The sequence below is a fragment of the Rattus norvegicus genome, chromosome 9 (assembly GCF_036323735.1).
Source record: "Rattus norvegicus strain BN/NHsdMcwi chromosome 9, GRCr8, whole genome shotgun sequence".
In the NCBI taxonomy this organism is placed as follows: domain Eukaryota; kingdom Metazoa; phylum Chordata; class Mammalia; order Rodentia; family Muridae; genus Rattus; species Rattus norvegicus.
In genome coordinates, this window is record NC_086027.1 from 6,667,085 (window position 1) to 6,682,482 (window position 15,398).

A 15,398-nucleotide genomic window follows, 5' to 3' on the forward strand; every position below is an offset into this window, starting at 1 on the left:
AAGGACTCCTGGCTATTTATTGTTTATATAAACTACAGCCAATGAAAAGTTTGGTATGATGAGTTCATAAGCTACACAGAATGCCTAGAAGATCACATAGCCAATATAAACAAATATCTATCAGCAAAAACAAGACGAGCTAGACATGGTGAAGGGAGAAAGACCAGGACTTCAAAGCCGGCCTGGGTGACCATAGTGAATTTGAGGCCAGCCTAGGCTACATGTGAACCTACCCTAAAAGAGGGGCAGGGAGGGAGAGGAGAGAAGAGGAGAAGAGAAGGGAGAGGGGAAGGGAGAAGAGGAAGAGGAGGAGGGGGAGGAGAGAGAGAGAGAAGCGAGATAAATAAATAGCAAAGGGGGTTGGGGATTTAGCTCAGTGGTAGAGCGCTTGCCTAGCAAGCGCAAGGCCCTGGGTTCGGTCCCCAGCTCCTAAAAAAAGAAAAGAAAAAAATAGATAGATAGATAGATAGATAGATAGATAGATAGATAGATAGATAGATAGCAAGCAAAATAAACCCACAGTAAATCCCAGGAAGTTTTCTCTCGGAGGGTTCCAATGGAGGTAATAATGGCCTGTTTTGCTTTCTGGATTCAATGAAACAAACAGAAACAATATTTCTTTTGATATGTGAATCATTATGTCCATTGATATAGAGAGTAAGTATCAGAAAGTAACCTAAAAAGAAAGAAAAAATGACAATGACGGAAGGAAGGAAGGGAGGGAGGGAGGGAGGGAGGGAGGGAGGGAGGGAGGGAGGGAGGGAGGGAGGGAGGAACATAAGAAGAAAGGAAGAGAGATTCCACTATGATACCATCCTTTTACTTTTACATGGAGAACTTCAGCCCCCTCACACCCCCCGTGTGTGTGTGTGTGTGTGTGAGTGTGTGTGTGTGTGTGTGTTTGTGTTTGTATCACTCTCCAAGTACCATATCAAGATACAGACTAAGTAGAAAAAAATTAGAGGCTCAAATAAAAGGGGAAAACTGAAAGCAAAAATAAATGCAAGTTAGGAGGCAGAGAGGACCAGCTAGAAGGAGAGCATGGCCCAAGCAGACCACAGACCACGTGTGAAGACTATGTTCATCTTTCATAGTTAACAATCCTTCACACTGCCAACAGAAAATCTACCAGTGACATATTTAGTCCAATTTCATAAGACATATTTCCCCACACCTTCCTGCCCTTTATTTTTATTACCTCTGATAGTTGGTGTCCCTAATGTTGTGTTGATCACATCCATTCCTTTAGGCAATCCTGGTGTTTGATCATGAGATTTTCCCAATGGTGCTCGTTGATGGCTAAAGTATATAGATTCTTTTTTGTCTTTAACTTTCTGTTGAAACGTGGTAATGGGCTGTGGGTTTATCAATGAGCTCATCTAAAGAAATTATACAATGTCCATGTGTCAAAACAAGTATATGTAAAGAAACTAAAATTCTAATGAGAGGAAAATATAAAGTTATATTTTCCCATCATCATCAACTTTGCTCATCTTCTAATGTGCAGTCAAAATCAGTAAGGAAAAATTTAACAAAGCGGACGCAGAGCTTTCAGCTAGAACTGTATCCCAGCTCCTGGGGGTCTGAAGCTGCAGCCAGGCATAGACCACAGAGAGCGTGCAAGACCGGATGGAGAGTGGAATTCTCATAAGACTGTAAGTGCAAGCCACAAAGCCAGGGGGAAAGGCCTAGAGATACAGTTCAGCAATAGAGCATTTGCCTAACAGATACAGGACCACGGGTTCTATCCCCAGCATCAAGTAAGTAGATAAATAGGTAGGTAGGTCAACATACATACCCTACCTACCTACATAAATACATACATATATACATACACATACAGACATACATACACAGATACATAGATACATAGGTAGATACACACACAGACACACACACACACACTCTCTCTCTGACACACATATACACACAGACACAGAGATAAACGAAACTTTCCTACAGTGGTGCCAAAAGGCTTATGGAAGCAGTTTCCAGATTATTGACGCACATACTCAAGAACAGCAGGTATGAGAAGCACAGAACACAAATCACTTCCACCAACTCTCTCAAACATACGCGATCCAGACTGGACTTAATGACACAGTACTGTAATCCCAGCACCTTTTAGGAATCAGAGGCAGGTGGGTTGAGGCCAACCTGGACTACAGAATAAAAATTTTGAATAGCAAAAGGTTAAAATGATAGAAAGCAATGGGCATGGTGCCACATGCCTTTAATCCCAGAACTTTGGAGGCAGGGGCAGGTGGATCTGAGTTCAAGGCAAATTCCTAGTCTATAAAGCAAGTTCCAGGATAGCCATGGCCTCAAACAAAAAACAACAAAAACAAAAAAACAAAAACAAAAATAACAAAAAAGGGGGAGGAGCAGGGGAGAGATAGACAGGAAGAAAAAAAAAATAGATAGATACTGGGCATGGAACATTGTCTCAAAAACAAAAAAAAAGACCCGAGACATGAATCAGCAAGGTACTGAGACATGAGCCTGCCAGTGTAACTTTAATCCCAGAACCCACGTAAAAAGGAGAGAATCAGCTCTACAAAGTTGTCCTGAGTCCCTACATGCACGCCTACACGTATATCGCACACACACACACACACACACACACACACACACACACACACACACACACACACACACCCTCTCTGTAGGGCCTTGGGGCAAGAGGAGCAGCCCTGCTCTCTTAATGGCTAATAAGGTATGACATTTGTCTATACTGGGACAATGGGATGCCACAGTCTCATTCCATCGAAGATCAGTGAAATCTGGGGCTTGAACTGCTGCTTCCTTCCCACACTCTTAGTTACTTCCTTCACACACTCGAGCCATTGCTTAAGACTACTGTTTTTAGAAGCCAGAGTGAGGAAGACACCCAGGGGAATTATGAATTTCACTTACACCTTCATTTGTGCGACTTTCTAACTTGGTATACTAAAGATTACTAGAGGAAGAAAAAGAAAGGTTTACCGTTACTAAACCTTTAGGTCTCATCCCATGTGTCAAATAAGGTGCGATTTGGGGATCATTTGCTCTGCCATAAAATATTCTTTCTGCTCCCGGAGGTGGATATCTGAAGTTGAAATACTTCTTTGCCTCTGGGGGAGTCATAAGCTGGGAAAAGTGAGACATGAAAAGAGAAACATGAAGCTCGAGTTTCAATATATCAGTTCGGCTTCCCTAGGCAGCGGAGGCTTCCTGCATCCGAAAACTAGGACACACCCTCTAAAATGTGTTTACTAACAGATATAAAATGCTTTAAATATTATAGTTTGAGAGGCTGACAAGATGGCTCAGTACATAAGAGCACTTGTTGCTCTTGCAAGAGGACCCAGGCTCAGTTCCAGCACCCACATGTTGGCTCATAACTCTGTAACTCAAGTTGGGGGGGGGGGGGAGAGGGTTGATGATTCGTTCTGACCTCTGTGGGTATCAGGTATGCACCTGGTACACAGTCATAATTACAAGCAAAGCACTCATACACGTAAAATAACAATTAATTTTAAAACACTTTTAAGACTATAATTAAAGGGCTAGAGAAATGAGATGTGTCAGTGCCTAAGAGCACTGAACTGACTGCTCTTCCAGGGGTCCTGAGTTCAAATCCCAGCAACCACATGGTGGCTCACAGCCATCTGTAATGGGATCTGATGCCCTCTTCTGGTGCGTCTGAAGACAGCTACAGTGTACTCATGGAATAAATAAATAAATCTTTAAAAAGAAAAAAGACTATAGTTTAGGAGACTGGCAAAAGCTAGGTGGTTACAGGAGCACTTGCTTCTTTTCCAGGGGCCCTGAGTTAGGTTCTCCGCCCCTGCACCAGTGGCTCACATTTAACCACCTATCACTCTAGCTCCAAAAATCCCATGCCCTTTCCTGACCTCCATGGATACCCACAGTCCTGTGGCATATAGTCAAACAAACATCCCCACCCCACCGCCAGAAAGCATAGAGGTTGTACAAACCTCCCATAATTCCTACTGAAATACATTGAATCCTAGAATTTTTGGTAAACTAAAAGATATGTATATTTTAATTTTCATTTTCTTGGACAAAATCAATAGATATCACAAAAAATATAGTAAAGGTTCAAAACTGACATTACATGTATGCACTCTTTTATGGGGAAAGCTGCGAGTCCAGTCTCCTACCACTCATTTTTAACGGACAAACAGAAAGGCTGGGAAGTGCTCACCCTGGGAAGCTTTTCAGTCAAACAATTTGCAACTCTGTATCCAACCGGCTTAACTTTTCCGGCCTTGAAGGGAAAAGACATTGATCATTTCAGAGCGAAGGAAGCATTGTTAGAGAACGGGAATGTGGTTCAAATGCTACAAATGCTACTAAAATAAAATAAAGGAACAATTGAGTAGATAGTAAACAAATAGCAGAAAGGCACCCAGTAGTTCTGTGACATTACAAAATGCTTACTTGTTGGAAACACTGTTTCTTTTTCTGGTTTGCTTGGGTCTGGAACTGGCTTTGTAGGACAGGATGGCCTTGAACTCCTAATCCTTGCCTGCCACCTCCCTAGTGCTGAGATTATAGGTGTGTGCAATGTCAACAGGCCTTTTTTTTCTGTTTTGTGACAGGATTTCACTCAAATTTATGGCAATCCTCCTGCCTCTGCCACTTTAGTGCTGGGATTACAAGCATTAACAAGACTGGCCACAAACAATCCTAACGTTTTTCACTGTTTTACTATTTCATTTCCAAATATATGAAATACATCTCTGTGTTTCAAACAAATTTGGTTTTTTTTAAGATACAGATCTTCTTATGGAGCCCAAGTTGGTCCCTAAATCACACTACCAGCGTCAGCCTCTATAATGAACAAACTCTCACAGAAACCCAGAAAATATGCTTATCCTTACTAGCATATCACTTGTAGCCCAGCTCCTAGAGAGAATGATTCCAATAGTACTCGGCTTTGCCCACTTACTTGTACCTTGGGTTTTACCTGTCCTTCCCTTGCTCATAGCAAAGCTAGAAAGAATGTACTCCCAGAAACAAAACACATATCTATCCCCTTTATCTATTTCAAAGTGGCTGATATTTCTATAATGTGCACATTTAAAAATTTCTATAATGCGCACTTTTAAAAATTGAAAGAATTGGGAACTAAGTATGATGGATCATTCCTATAGTCCCAGACTCCAGAGTCTGAGATAGGGGAATTCCCAAGAGTTCAAAGCCAGCAGGAGTTACAACAGCAAAATCTTGTTCAAAACAAATAAAGAGATCAGGGACTTAGAGACATAGCTCAGTTGGTAGAGAGTTAGTCAGACGTGCGTCCTGGGTTTGAGTACCAGCGCTGCACAAGCCAGGCAAGGTGGTACACACCGGCAATGTCAGCAGGGAAAGGTAGGAGAACTAGATAAAGTCATCTTCAGCTACACAGAAAGTCCAAGACTAGCCCGAGAGTCATAAGACCCTGTCTTAAAAAAAAAAAAAAAAACCTTGTTGTTGTAAAAATGCAAAACATAAAAAAAGTAGTGTTGTCTTTTACCTCACTAGGTCTGGCACCACGGTGCACCAAGATATCTGCTGGATGTCTTAATTCTCAGTCAGCGTAGCGTCTCACCTGCTCTGCTCCATCCCATGCCACACTGCCAAAGGCCTCTCTCTGAGCCTGGCAGCCATCTCTCTACCTATCTAGTTCCTGAGGCAGGTTTCCATGCCAGAAACACACATCCCAACTCTGTGGTGGCCCAGACGCCACACTCCATTACATTTGCATTTGTAGTAAAATGTTTGATTACTAAGTGAACGAAAAAAATTTTAATGTTGAAATAACCGTGTATAGCATGAAATTTTGTGGAAAACTCACGGAAGGATGGAGAACTCTGCTCTCTATTGGCTTTATCAGCCATGTTTTAAACACTGCTAACTGTTTATTGCTTCACTTCATTTTCTTTCGTTTTTGAGACACTTTCTCATTCTATATCCAGGCTAGCTCGAATTTGTGGCAACAATCCTCCTGCCTCAGCCTCCTGAAAGCAGGGATCACAGGCAAGAGCCACCCCATCTGAACAGGTTCAAATAGGTTTGGCCCCCAGAGATTCATGTATTTTAATGTTTGTCCCACAGTGAATGACATTACCAGGAAGCATGGCCTGTTTGGAGTAGGTACAACCTTGTTGGAGGAAATATGTCACTGTAGGGATGAGCCTTGGGGTTTCTTATGCTCAAGCTCCTCTGGCTGCCTTATGATCAACGTGCAGAACTCTCAGCTCCTCCAGCGCCATGTCTGCTTGCACACTGCCAAGCTTTCTTCCATGACGACAATGGACTGAACCTCTGACACTGCAAGCCCCAATTAACATTTTTATAAGATTTGCCTTTGTCACGGTGTCTCTTTACAGCAATGAAACCCTAAGACATCACCCAACTAGTCACTGTCTCTTTGACACTCCAAGAAGCTAAGGCAGAAAGCTCACCAATTTGAAGTTATCATGAGCTACAGAGAGAGGAAGAGAGGGATAGAAGGGCAAGCGGGGGAGAGAGAGAGAGAGAGAGAGATGCTTACATGGTACCTCATAACTATAATCTTGACAACTGGGAAGGCTGAAGCAGGAGCATCACTGTGAGTTCCAGGCAAGTCCCAGGCTAGCCTTCACTTCAGTGTAAGATGAGACTCTGCTTCAAAAAAACATTAAAAAGTAAAAGTAAAATAGAAAAAGAAAGGAAGGAAGGATAAATTGTGTTGGAAGAGTGGGAGGTGGGAGAAGTAGACATTTTAGAACCATGCTCTTTGGAGGCTGTCTTTGTTATGGTTTTGTTGCTTCAGTGAAACAGCATGACCAAAAAACAAGTTGCAGAGTTTATTTCCATTTATACTTCCTTATTGCTGATCATTATCCAAGAAATCAGGACAGGAACTCAAACAGGTCAGGAACATGGAGGCAGGAGCTGAAGGAGAGGCCATGGGTTGGGCCCTCTGCCATCAATCACTATCTAAGAAAATGCCTTACAGTTGCATCTTTAAATTGAGGTTCCCTCCTTTCAGATAATTGTAGCTTGTGTCAATTTGGCATAGTCAGCACAGAAGCCAACGGCCAGAATACATGTGTTTGAGACCAGATCAGAAGCCGTAAACCACAGAACTAATCCAGAAATAAGAACAAGCACACCCAAGAGGAGAAGCAGTGGCTGGGGTAATCTGCTGGCAAACCAGAAAGCAGAGTGGTTCAAGACAGTTCAAAAGGACAAACGCAGAACCAAGGGGAACAAAAGTCCATTGCACCCAGACAAAACTCTGCAGGATTCATATATGCTCCTTGGTAGAGTTTTATCTTTGAACTTAAGCACAGAATGCCTCAGGGTCCCTGAAGCAAAAGAGATTTAAGGCTGAAACAGGAGGATTGGAGTTCAAGATCATCCTGGACTATATAGAAGCCTGTCTCAAACATAAACAATAAAAATCCTCTTAATTGGGTGGTTGTAGCACATACCTTTAGTCCCAGAACTCAGGAGGTAGAGGCAAGCAAATCTTTGAATTCAAGGCTACCCTGGTCCAGGACAGGCAAAGCTACACGGAAAAACTTCGTCTTGAAAATAAAAAAAAAAAAAATCTCTTCACTGAACAATCCTAGTCCCATCTAGCTCTGAGTTCTGACGACCCTAGTTCAAGAGGATGGAGAGTTCAAGGCCAGCCTGAAATACATAAACAGATCTTGTCTCAAAAGAAACAAAGTTGTTGAGGTCGGACCTCCCTGGTATAATAGCAGCCATTTTGCTCCATAGCTGCCAGCTATTTCCTATTGTTGCTGTAATATGGCCACCAGTCATTGGTGCAGAGAAATAACTTGACTGAGTTCCGGGTCATGCTGACCACACACCTGTTGTGCTCTGTATGTTAGGAGATTTGTTAATCTTAAGAAATTCCACAACTATAAGCTTCATGCAGAAGCCGTCAAATTGGACGTTAATATGAACTATTATGTCTAAAGTGGCGAGAGTCAGGGCTGACCACCGGGCAGCACTTTCAGTGCTTGCATATGAGCTCATTGTGGGCTTTGTGGTTTTAGCCTCTATAAGAAAAATGTTCGGGGTTGTAGCCTTAGCCCCCCAAATTCTGAGCAACAGCTTAGATCGATCAGTCTTAGGTGTGTGTCTAACTGGGATCAGTGTTTGGGTAGTTTGTGGGGGGTGACTCCTGGACCCCAACAAAGCAATTTCTTCTTTGGGGTGAAGCATGTGTGAGAACAGTCTGGGTTCTATAACACAATACCTCGTCTCAAAAACACAAGTGAAGCAGGGACAGTTTTGGTTATCCTGTGGTTTATTTACTGTACCCAAAAATCACGGAGGAGTGGAAGCAGCAGGACTGTGGTGGTTTCAATACGCTCGGCCCAGGAAGACGCACTATCTGGAGGTGTGGCCTTACTGGAGTAGATGTGGCCCTGTTTGAGGAAGTGTGCCACTGAGGGTGTGGGCTTTAAGACCTCGACCTAGCTGCCTGGAAGTCAGTCTTCTCCTGACTGCCTTTGGGTAGAGATAGGAGAAGCTCAGCTCCTGCTGTACCACACTTGCCATGCATCCAACTTCATGATAATAGACTGAGCCTCTGAACCTGTAAGCCACCCCCAATTAAATGTTGTCCTTATAAGAGTTGCCTTGGTCATGGTCTCTGTGCACAGCAGTAAAACCCTAACTAAGGCAGATGGCTAGAATGCAAACCTTCATTGCATGCCAAGCAGTCAGTCTTCCGCTGATTTGTAGACTGACACCTTCCTTTTATTTTTGGTTTGGTTGTTTTGGTTTTGGTTTCTGAGCAGGGTCTCACCTGATAGTCCAAGTTAGCATGGGATTCATGACAATCTCTCTGTCTTGCCCACCCAAGTGCTTGACCCTAACCCTAACCCTAACCCTAACCCTAACCCTAACCCTAACCCTAACCCTAACCCTAACCCTAACCAAGTGATGACTACAGGAGTTCGCTGAAAGACAGGCAATACCGAGTGAATAATGAACATGAGAGAAAGGCCTCTCCCTACTCTCCAAATGAACGTTAGAAATCTTTATAATGTCACTGTGCGAGAGGGTTGAGGAAATGGGGAGTGGAGAGAAAACAAAACTCAAAGATGGAGAGAAGGTGTAAACAGCAGCAAACTAACACCTAGGAAAGAATGCAGGGAATCAGAAGGCATCTAAGGAATTTCTGCAGAGTCCAGTAGCAAAGGGGTTAGAATTTGCACTGCTGCTGGGCAGTGGTGGCTCATGCCTTTAATCCCAGCGCTCTGGAGGCAGAAGTATGTGGGTCTCTGAGTTGTCCAGGAGAACCAGGGCTACCCAGAGAAACCCTGTTTCACACAAAACAGCAGCAATATAATTACCTCATTATTAATAATAATTACACTTTTTTAAGAAGAATAATATGGGCTAGAGAGATGGCTTAGTGGTTACGAGCTCCAACTGCTCTTCCAGAGGTCCTGAGTTCAATTCCCAGTACCCACATGGTGGCTCACAACCATCTGTAATGGGATCCAAAACCTTCTTCTGGTGTGTCTGAAGACAGCTACAGTGTACTCACTCTACACTGTACTCACATACATAAAATAAATAAAAATCTTCAAAAAAAATAACAAACAAACAAAAGAATAATATGTGCTGACTAGTTTTATGTCAATTTGACACAAGCCAGAGTCATTAAAGGGGAGGGAACCTCAACTGTGGGCAACCCTGTAGGGCATTTTTCTTTTTTTTTCTTCTTCTTCTTCTTCTTTTTTCTTTTTTTCGGAGCTGGGGACCGAACCCAGGGCCTTGTGCTTGCTAGGCAAGCGCTCTACCACTGAGCTAAATCCCCAACCCTGGCATTTTTCTTAATTAGTGATTTTTCAGGGGAAATCCCAGATTATGGGTGGTGCCATCCCTGTGCTGATGGTCCTGGGTTCTATAAGAAAGCAGGCTGAGCAAGCCATGAAGAGCAAGTCAATAAGCAACCAACACTGTCGATGGCCTACGTCAGCTCCTGCCTCTAGGTCTCTGTCCTGCCTGAGTTCCTATCCTGACTTCCTCTGATGAGGAACTGTGTTGTGAAAGTATACGCTGAATAAATCCTTTTCTCTCCAACTTGCCTTTGCTCATGGTGTTTTAGCATAACAATAGCAACCCTAACTAAGACAGAATCCCAACAAAACTGCTGTTTGTGTCTACAAACAAACCAGTCTCACATCATCTCTGTAAAGACATGACTATCCATGAATTCAAGAGGAAACCCTAAAACACACACACACACACACACACACACACACACACACACAAATAACATGGACTTACAGTTGGCCAAGAAGGCGCTCGATCAAAGAATTTCCCTGAATATATGGGTCTGATGTTCCCTGGAGGTTCCACTCCGGGTTCAGTGCTGATAGGCTCCTTTTTCTCTTCTGGTTGTTGAGCAATTGGACACTCATAAGGTTCTCTTACTAAACCTATCAGAGGCTCTGTATTCTTGGCTTCATCTGAATCCTGGGTTTGTGGCAACCCAATATCTACCTCCTTAGGGGGTATCTCTGGGTAGGGTTTCACCATAACACAGGTGGGCTCTTTTTCCAGTTCTTTTCTCAGTTCCAAACCCACAGGCTGCTTTTCCACTACAGCATCCGTCCAGGCAGAACCACAGGGAAGAGGCCTCCTTGTGCTCCCTGCGGCCTGTGGACTTGCATGGACTGTGCCCAAAGGAGGGTGTAGTGTTCCTCCATAGCGAAGGCAAGGTGGGAGGCCCTTATTTTCTGACCCCACTCTTCCTGGTAACATACCCAGAGGTTTTGATCCTTGGAAAGCAGAGCCCTTGTGAAGTCCTAAATTACCCATCTCTGTGGGCGTCGCAGAAATAGTCTGTCTTTCTAATCCTACTCCAAGTGCATGGTAAGGTGGCGATTTTGGTTCTGATGATGCCATCCTCTCCCTCCATCTTCGATCTTGTTCTAGTCTCAATTCGAACCCCAGCTCTGTGGGAGATTTTGATTCCCTACCTACTCTGTCTCTTATATCGTCCTTTTGTTCTTGGGTGAGTCCAAGTTCCGAGATTTCAGGTGCTCTCGTCCTTCTCAGGGAACTCATCTCTAATGGAGAATCTGAAGTTTGCAAAGCTTTGGGGGATCCCAATCTCACAAATGAACACATGCTCCCGGTACTCCCTGCAGATTGCTTCCTGCCGGAGAGTAGATGGAGTCTGTTTACCCCGTTACCTGGGAAACAGACTTGGGGCGGGGCTTGGCGAGCAATTCTTCCCGTAACCCGCCCCACCCATCTCTCATTGGCAGTCGCTCTGTAGGTTTCACTCCTTCCCCAGATTCCCGGTTTTGTTTCGCGCTCCCTTTCTGTCTCAGTCTCTCTGTCTCTTTCTCTCCTCTGCCCCCTCGCTCGTTCTACCTCTCTCTCTCTCTCTCTCAATATTATTTTCATTTGTGTGTGTGTGTGTGTGTGTGTGTGTGTGTGTGTGTGTGTGTGTGTGTGAGAGAGAGAGAGAGAGAGAGAGAGAGAGAGAGAGAGAAAGAAGAAAGAGAGAGAGGGTGCAGAAGTCATAAAAGTCAGATAGTTGTGGGCCCTGGAGAAAGCTTTCCATGGCTAAGCCATCTCCTCAGTATCTGTGCTCACCCCAATCCCTAAATTCTCCCTCACACATTCAGATGGATACTAAACCTGATGTTTGCCAAGTTCTCTTCCGTTTCCCAGTTGTGTACTCATATGTAAAGTTTTAGTAGACTAAGTGAGGCATAGTGTAGTTGCAGAACTCAGGAGGTTGAAGCAGGAGGATAGCCACGCGTCCAATGCCAGCCTGAGGTAAAAGAAACAGGGAAAGAGGAAGGGAAGGAGATACGGACACCCAGAGACTGATTCAGTTCTGATGGCCATCAGCATCTTCACTGGTGGTCTGAAAGAAAATCATCTTGAGGAGACCATTCCTTCTAGGTCTTTCCTTGCCCACAGCGCTTGGAGTTATTTTAATGCTAAAGAATCTGGAGTGGGCAGAGCTATTATCTCATTCCTATAATTTCAGCATTCAGAGGCAGAAAGACAAGAGGATCTCTGTGAGTTCCAGGCTAACCTGGTCTACAAAGGAGCTCCAGGCCAGCAAAGGCCACTTAGTTAAACCCTGTCTCAGAATGGGCTATCCTATGGAAGACTTTGTTACTCAAGAGTGATTTGAATCATATAGGTTTCAGTAGAGAATTCCAATATGCAGCCTAGAGACTATTTTTGTGGTGTTTTGGGGAAGAATGTGGCTACTTTTTGTCCTTGTTTGAAGAGTCTGCCTAAGGCTAAGGTGAAGAGACTCAGATTAATTACATTAACGAAGAAAGTCTCAGAAATGCCTGTCATAGACTTTCTTCTCTGGTTAAGTCTCATGAAGAGCATTTTAAACAAGCATAGCAAGCTGAGAAGTGGAAAAATACAAAATATATCTTTGCAGATCGAAGGGGCACCAGGAAGTAAAATGGAGCTGAATCCTGTGTTCAAGGAAATCACAAATTAAGGCAGTGGGACTTTGGGGCAAGATCCTACACAGCTAAATTTAGATCCAGGCACGGGTGGTACATACCTTTAATCCCACATGGCAAAGACAGGAAGACCTCTGAGTTCCAGGACAGCCTAGAACATGTTCTAGGTGAAGAAAAATTTAAATTGATGCTTGTTGGTCTACACCTTTAACCCCAGTGTTTAGGAGACACACATGCTGGTCTCTCGAGTTCAAGGTCAATCTATGGAGCAAAGTTTCAGAAAAGCCAAGCTTAGGCAGAGAGGGAGTTGGAAAACAGAAAGCTGGTAACGGAATAAAGGGAGCCATGTTCCAGCCCCAGAAAGCAGCAGAACTCGGCAGCTCTGGCTTTAGAGTGAAAAATAGAGGGGACTGCTGGGAAAATTGATGCTGGTCAGCTGGAGCTAAGAAGTTAGAGGTGATTAAGAAGAGACCAGCATGACTGAGGTGAAATCTTCTGGGAGGTATTTTCTGAGAGCACAAAGCAACTGTGTTCCAGCGATAGCCACCGTTGTACCTTGTGCTGCAGCTGTACTTGTTAATATGTCACCCAGGCAGTACTGATTTTGAAGACATAAAGGAGTCATGAATGCAGCTGAGGCTTGGCATTGTGAGAGGCCACTGGTGAAGGTGTAGCCTTAGCTGTTGTTCACATCCCAGAACTGAAGGGGTCGTGCAAAGGATTTGAGTCTTGGCACCATGAAGACAGCTATCAGAGACTATTGATGAAGTCTAGGTGCAGAGGAAGACCCCACCACATGGGAGATGCCAGTACCATGGGCTGATCACCAAGAACAGCAATGGGGGTGGAGTGGATCAACCTAAGGTTAGAGGGCTACAGAGGGCAGAGCTTGAGAAGTGACACCAACCCTTTGGAGGAGCCATCTCAAACATTGAAACAATAAGCTGTAACACTGAAACTAACTTGGAGACCCCAAGATTTTCAAGATACCAGAGCCATAGGCTATCTGCTGAGGAAAGTTGCTAACAGGGAGTGGAAACAGCCCAGGAAGAGAAGTTTGTTGCAGTCAACAACGATGAAAAAGGAGTTGAAGATCTGAAAACTGCTTTGACATCAGACATGGAGATGCCGAGTTTAAAGTTTGCCCAGGTGGTTTCCTGTCTTGCTTTGGGGATTACAGTAAAGCGATTGGATGGATCTCAGAAGAGACTTTGAAGTTTAGACTTTTACCATTGCTGAGGCTGCTATAGAATAGAAAATGAGGACTTTGGAAATTGGACTAAATGTACTTTTTATTATGCTATGGCTAGATATAGCCCCCATAGGCTCCTGTGTTTGAACAAGCCTATGGGGGTTAGGGAGTGGAATGTGATGGTTTGTACGTGCTTGGCTCAGGGAGTGGCACTATTTGGAAGTGTGGCCCGGTTGAAGTAGGCGTGTCACTGGGGGTGTGGGCTAGCTGCCTTCAGATGAAAATGTAGAACTCTCAGCTCTTCCTGCACCATGCCTGCCTGGATACAGCTAAGCTCCTGCCTTGATGATAAAGGACTGAACCTCTGAGCCTGTAAGTCGGCCCCAAATAAATGTCCTTTATAAGAGTTGCTTTGGTCATGGTGTCTGTTCACAGCAGTAAAACCCTAACTGAAATACACACACACACATCACACATAAACACCCATTCTCCCTACCATTGACATTGTGCATCGATCCTGAACCTCAGGCATGACAGGTAACCTCTCTTCTACTGAGGAAAATCTCCAGCTCTAAAGAATGACTTGAAGGGCCAGATTGCTCAGTGGAAAGCACCTTCGCCAAACCTGACAATCTCAGTTCAGTCACCAAGGCTCATATATTGACTCCCTCGTTAGAGTTCTTCTCTGATCTCCACCCCCACCACCAAGCAAATGGAAATATAATTTAAAAAAATTAAAATACCTAAATTCTATACCTAAAAATTTTTAAAATTAAAATTTAAAATTTAAAATTTAAAAATTTTTAAAATTTTTAAAAATGTAAAATACCTAAATAATATAGAAATATCTTTTTCTTATAGAAACAGCTCAAAGACCTTACAGACAAAAGTGTATGTTAAAGTTTGAGGTTTAGGCATAGTGACGCAAGCCTGTAGTCAGAGCACTCGGAAGAGAGACAGGACAATTGCAAGTTCAAAGGCAGCTTTATCTGTAGTCGTAGAAACATAAAACTAAATCATTGTCATTTAATCCCCCACTAGGTCTACACCACAATGCCCCATGATACCTGGTAGATATCTTGCCAGAAGCACACATCTCATTTCCGTAGCAGCCCAATGTCTCTAGCAGCCCCACTCTTTCTTACACTTAAATCGCTACATGAAAGAACACACAACACAACAACCTTTGACCCAATTGATAAGATATAATTGCCCGCCTAAACATACAAAGCCCTGTACACATCCATCCCTTAAGAACATTCATAACAACCTGTAAAGGTACAGCAGGGAATCTTAAAGTCAGCCTCCTTTGTTGTCCAAATGATATTTACTAGCAGACAACACACAACCATCATACGCCCCAAAAATCCAGAGGGGAAACAAAAAACAAGGACCAAAACACATACCCAACCAAAACAAATCAAGAAATTAGCACCTCGGGGTTGGGGATTTAGCTCAGTGGTAGAGCGCTTGCCTAGAAAGCGCAAGGCCCTGGGTTCGATCCCCAGCTCCGAAAAAAAGAACCAAAAAAAAAAAAAAAAAAAAAAAAGAAATTAGCACCTCATCCTGTAATTATCCCACTTCCAGATGCCTAGAAGCCATTGTAAAAACACAATGTCAGCCGGGCCAGTATGTTTCCACCAGAGCCAGCTCTCCTACCACAGCAGAGCCTGGAGATATCAATGCAGCTATAGCACAAGAAGAAAAATCTAAAACTGTATATGAATATGGTAGAGGTTCTTAAA

General features: G+C 43.6%; 1 protein-coding gene and 1 non-coding gene across 6 annotated transcripts in view; one reads left to right on the forward strand and one right to left on the reverse strand.

Annotated features, from left to right (window-relative positions):
* Efhb (EF hand domain family, member B) overlaps positions 1-13,020 on the reverse strand; it is a 71,314-nt gene extending 58,294 nt beyond the window's left edge. Inside the window, exons 1-5 of one of the 5 annotated variants that reach the window (XM_039083162.1) lie at positions 10,297-10,433; positions 6,552-6,654; positions 4,211-4,273; positions 2,986-3,129; positions 1,199-1,379 (exon numbers count right to left, since the gene is read on the reverse strand). In XM_039083162.1, coding sequence (XP_038939090.1) covers positions 1,199-1,379; positions 2,986-3,126 — 322 coding nt within the window. In that variant the 5' untranslated portion in view covers positions 3,127-3,129; positions 4,211-4,273; positions 6,552-6,654; positions 10,297-10,433. Of the gene's footprint in view, positions 1-1,198; positions 1,380-2,985; positions 3,130-4,210; positions 4,274-6,544; positions 6,655-10,296; positions 11,495-12,562 lie in introns of those variants that run through there. The other 4 variants (XM_039083161.1, XM_063266839.1, NM_001106879.1 and 1 more) reach the window with 4 other exon arrangements.
* Positions 13,021-15,088: 2,068 nt separating this feature from the next.
* Positions 15,089-15,169, forward strand: Trnas-aga49 (transfer RNA serine (anticodon AGA) 49). The gene has a single exon. It is a non-coding gene; the product is annotated as a tRNA-Ser (tRNA).
* The last annotated feature ends 229 nt before the right edge of the window (positions 15,170-15,398 follow it).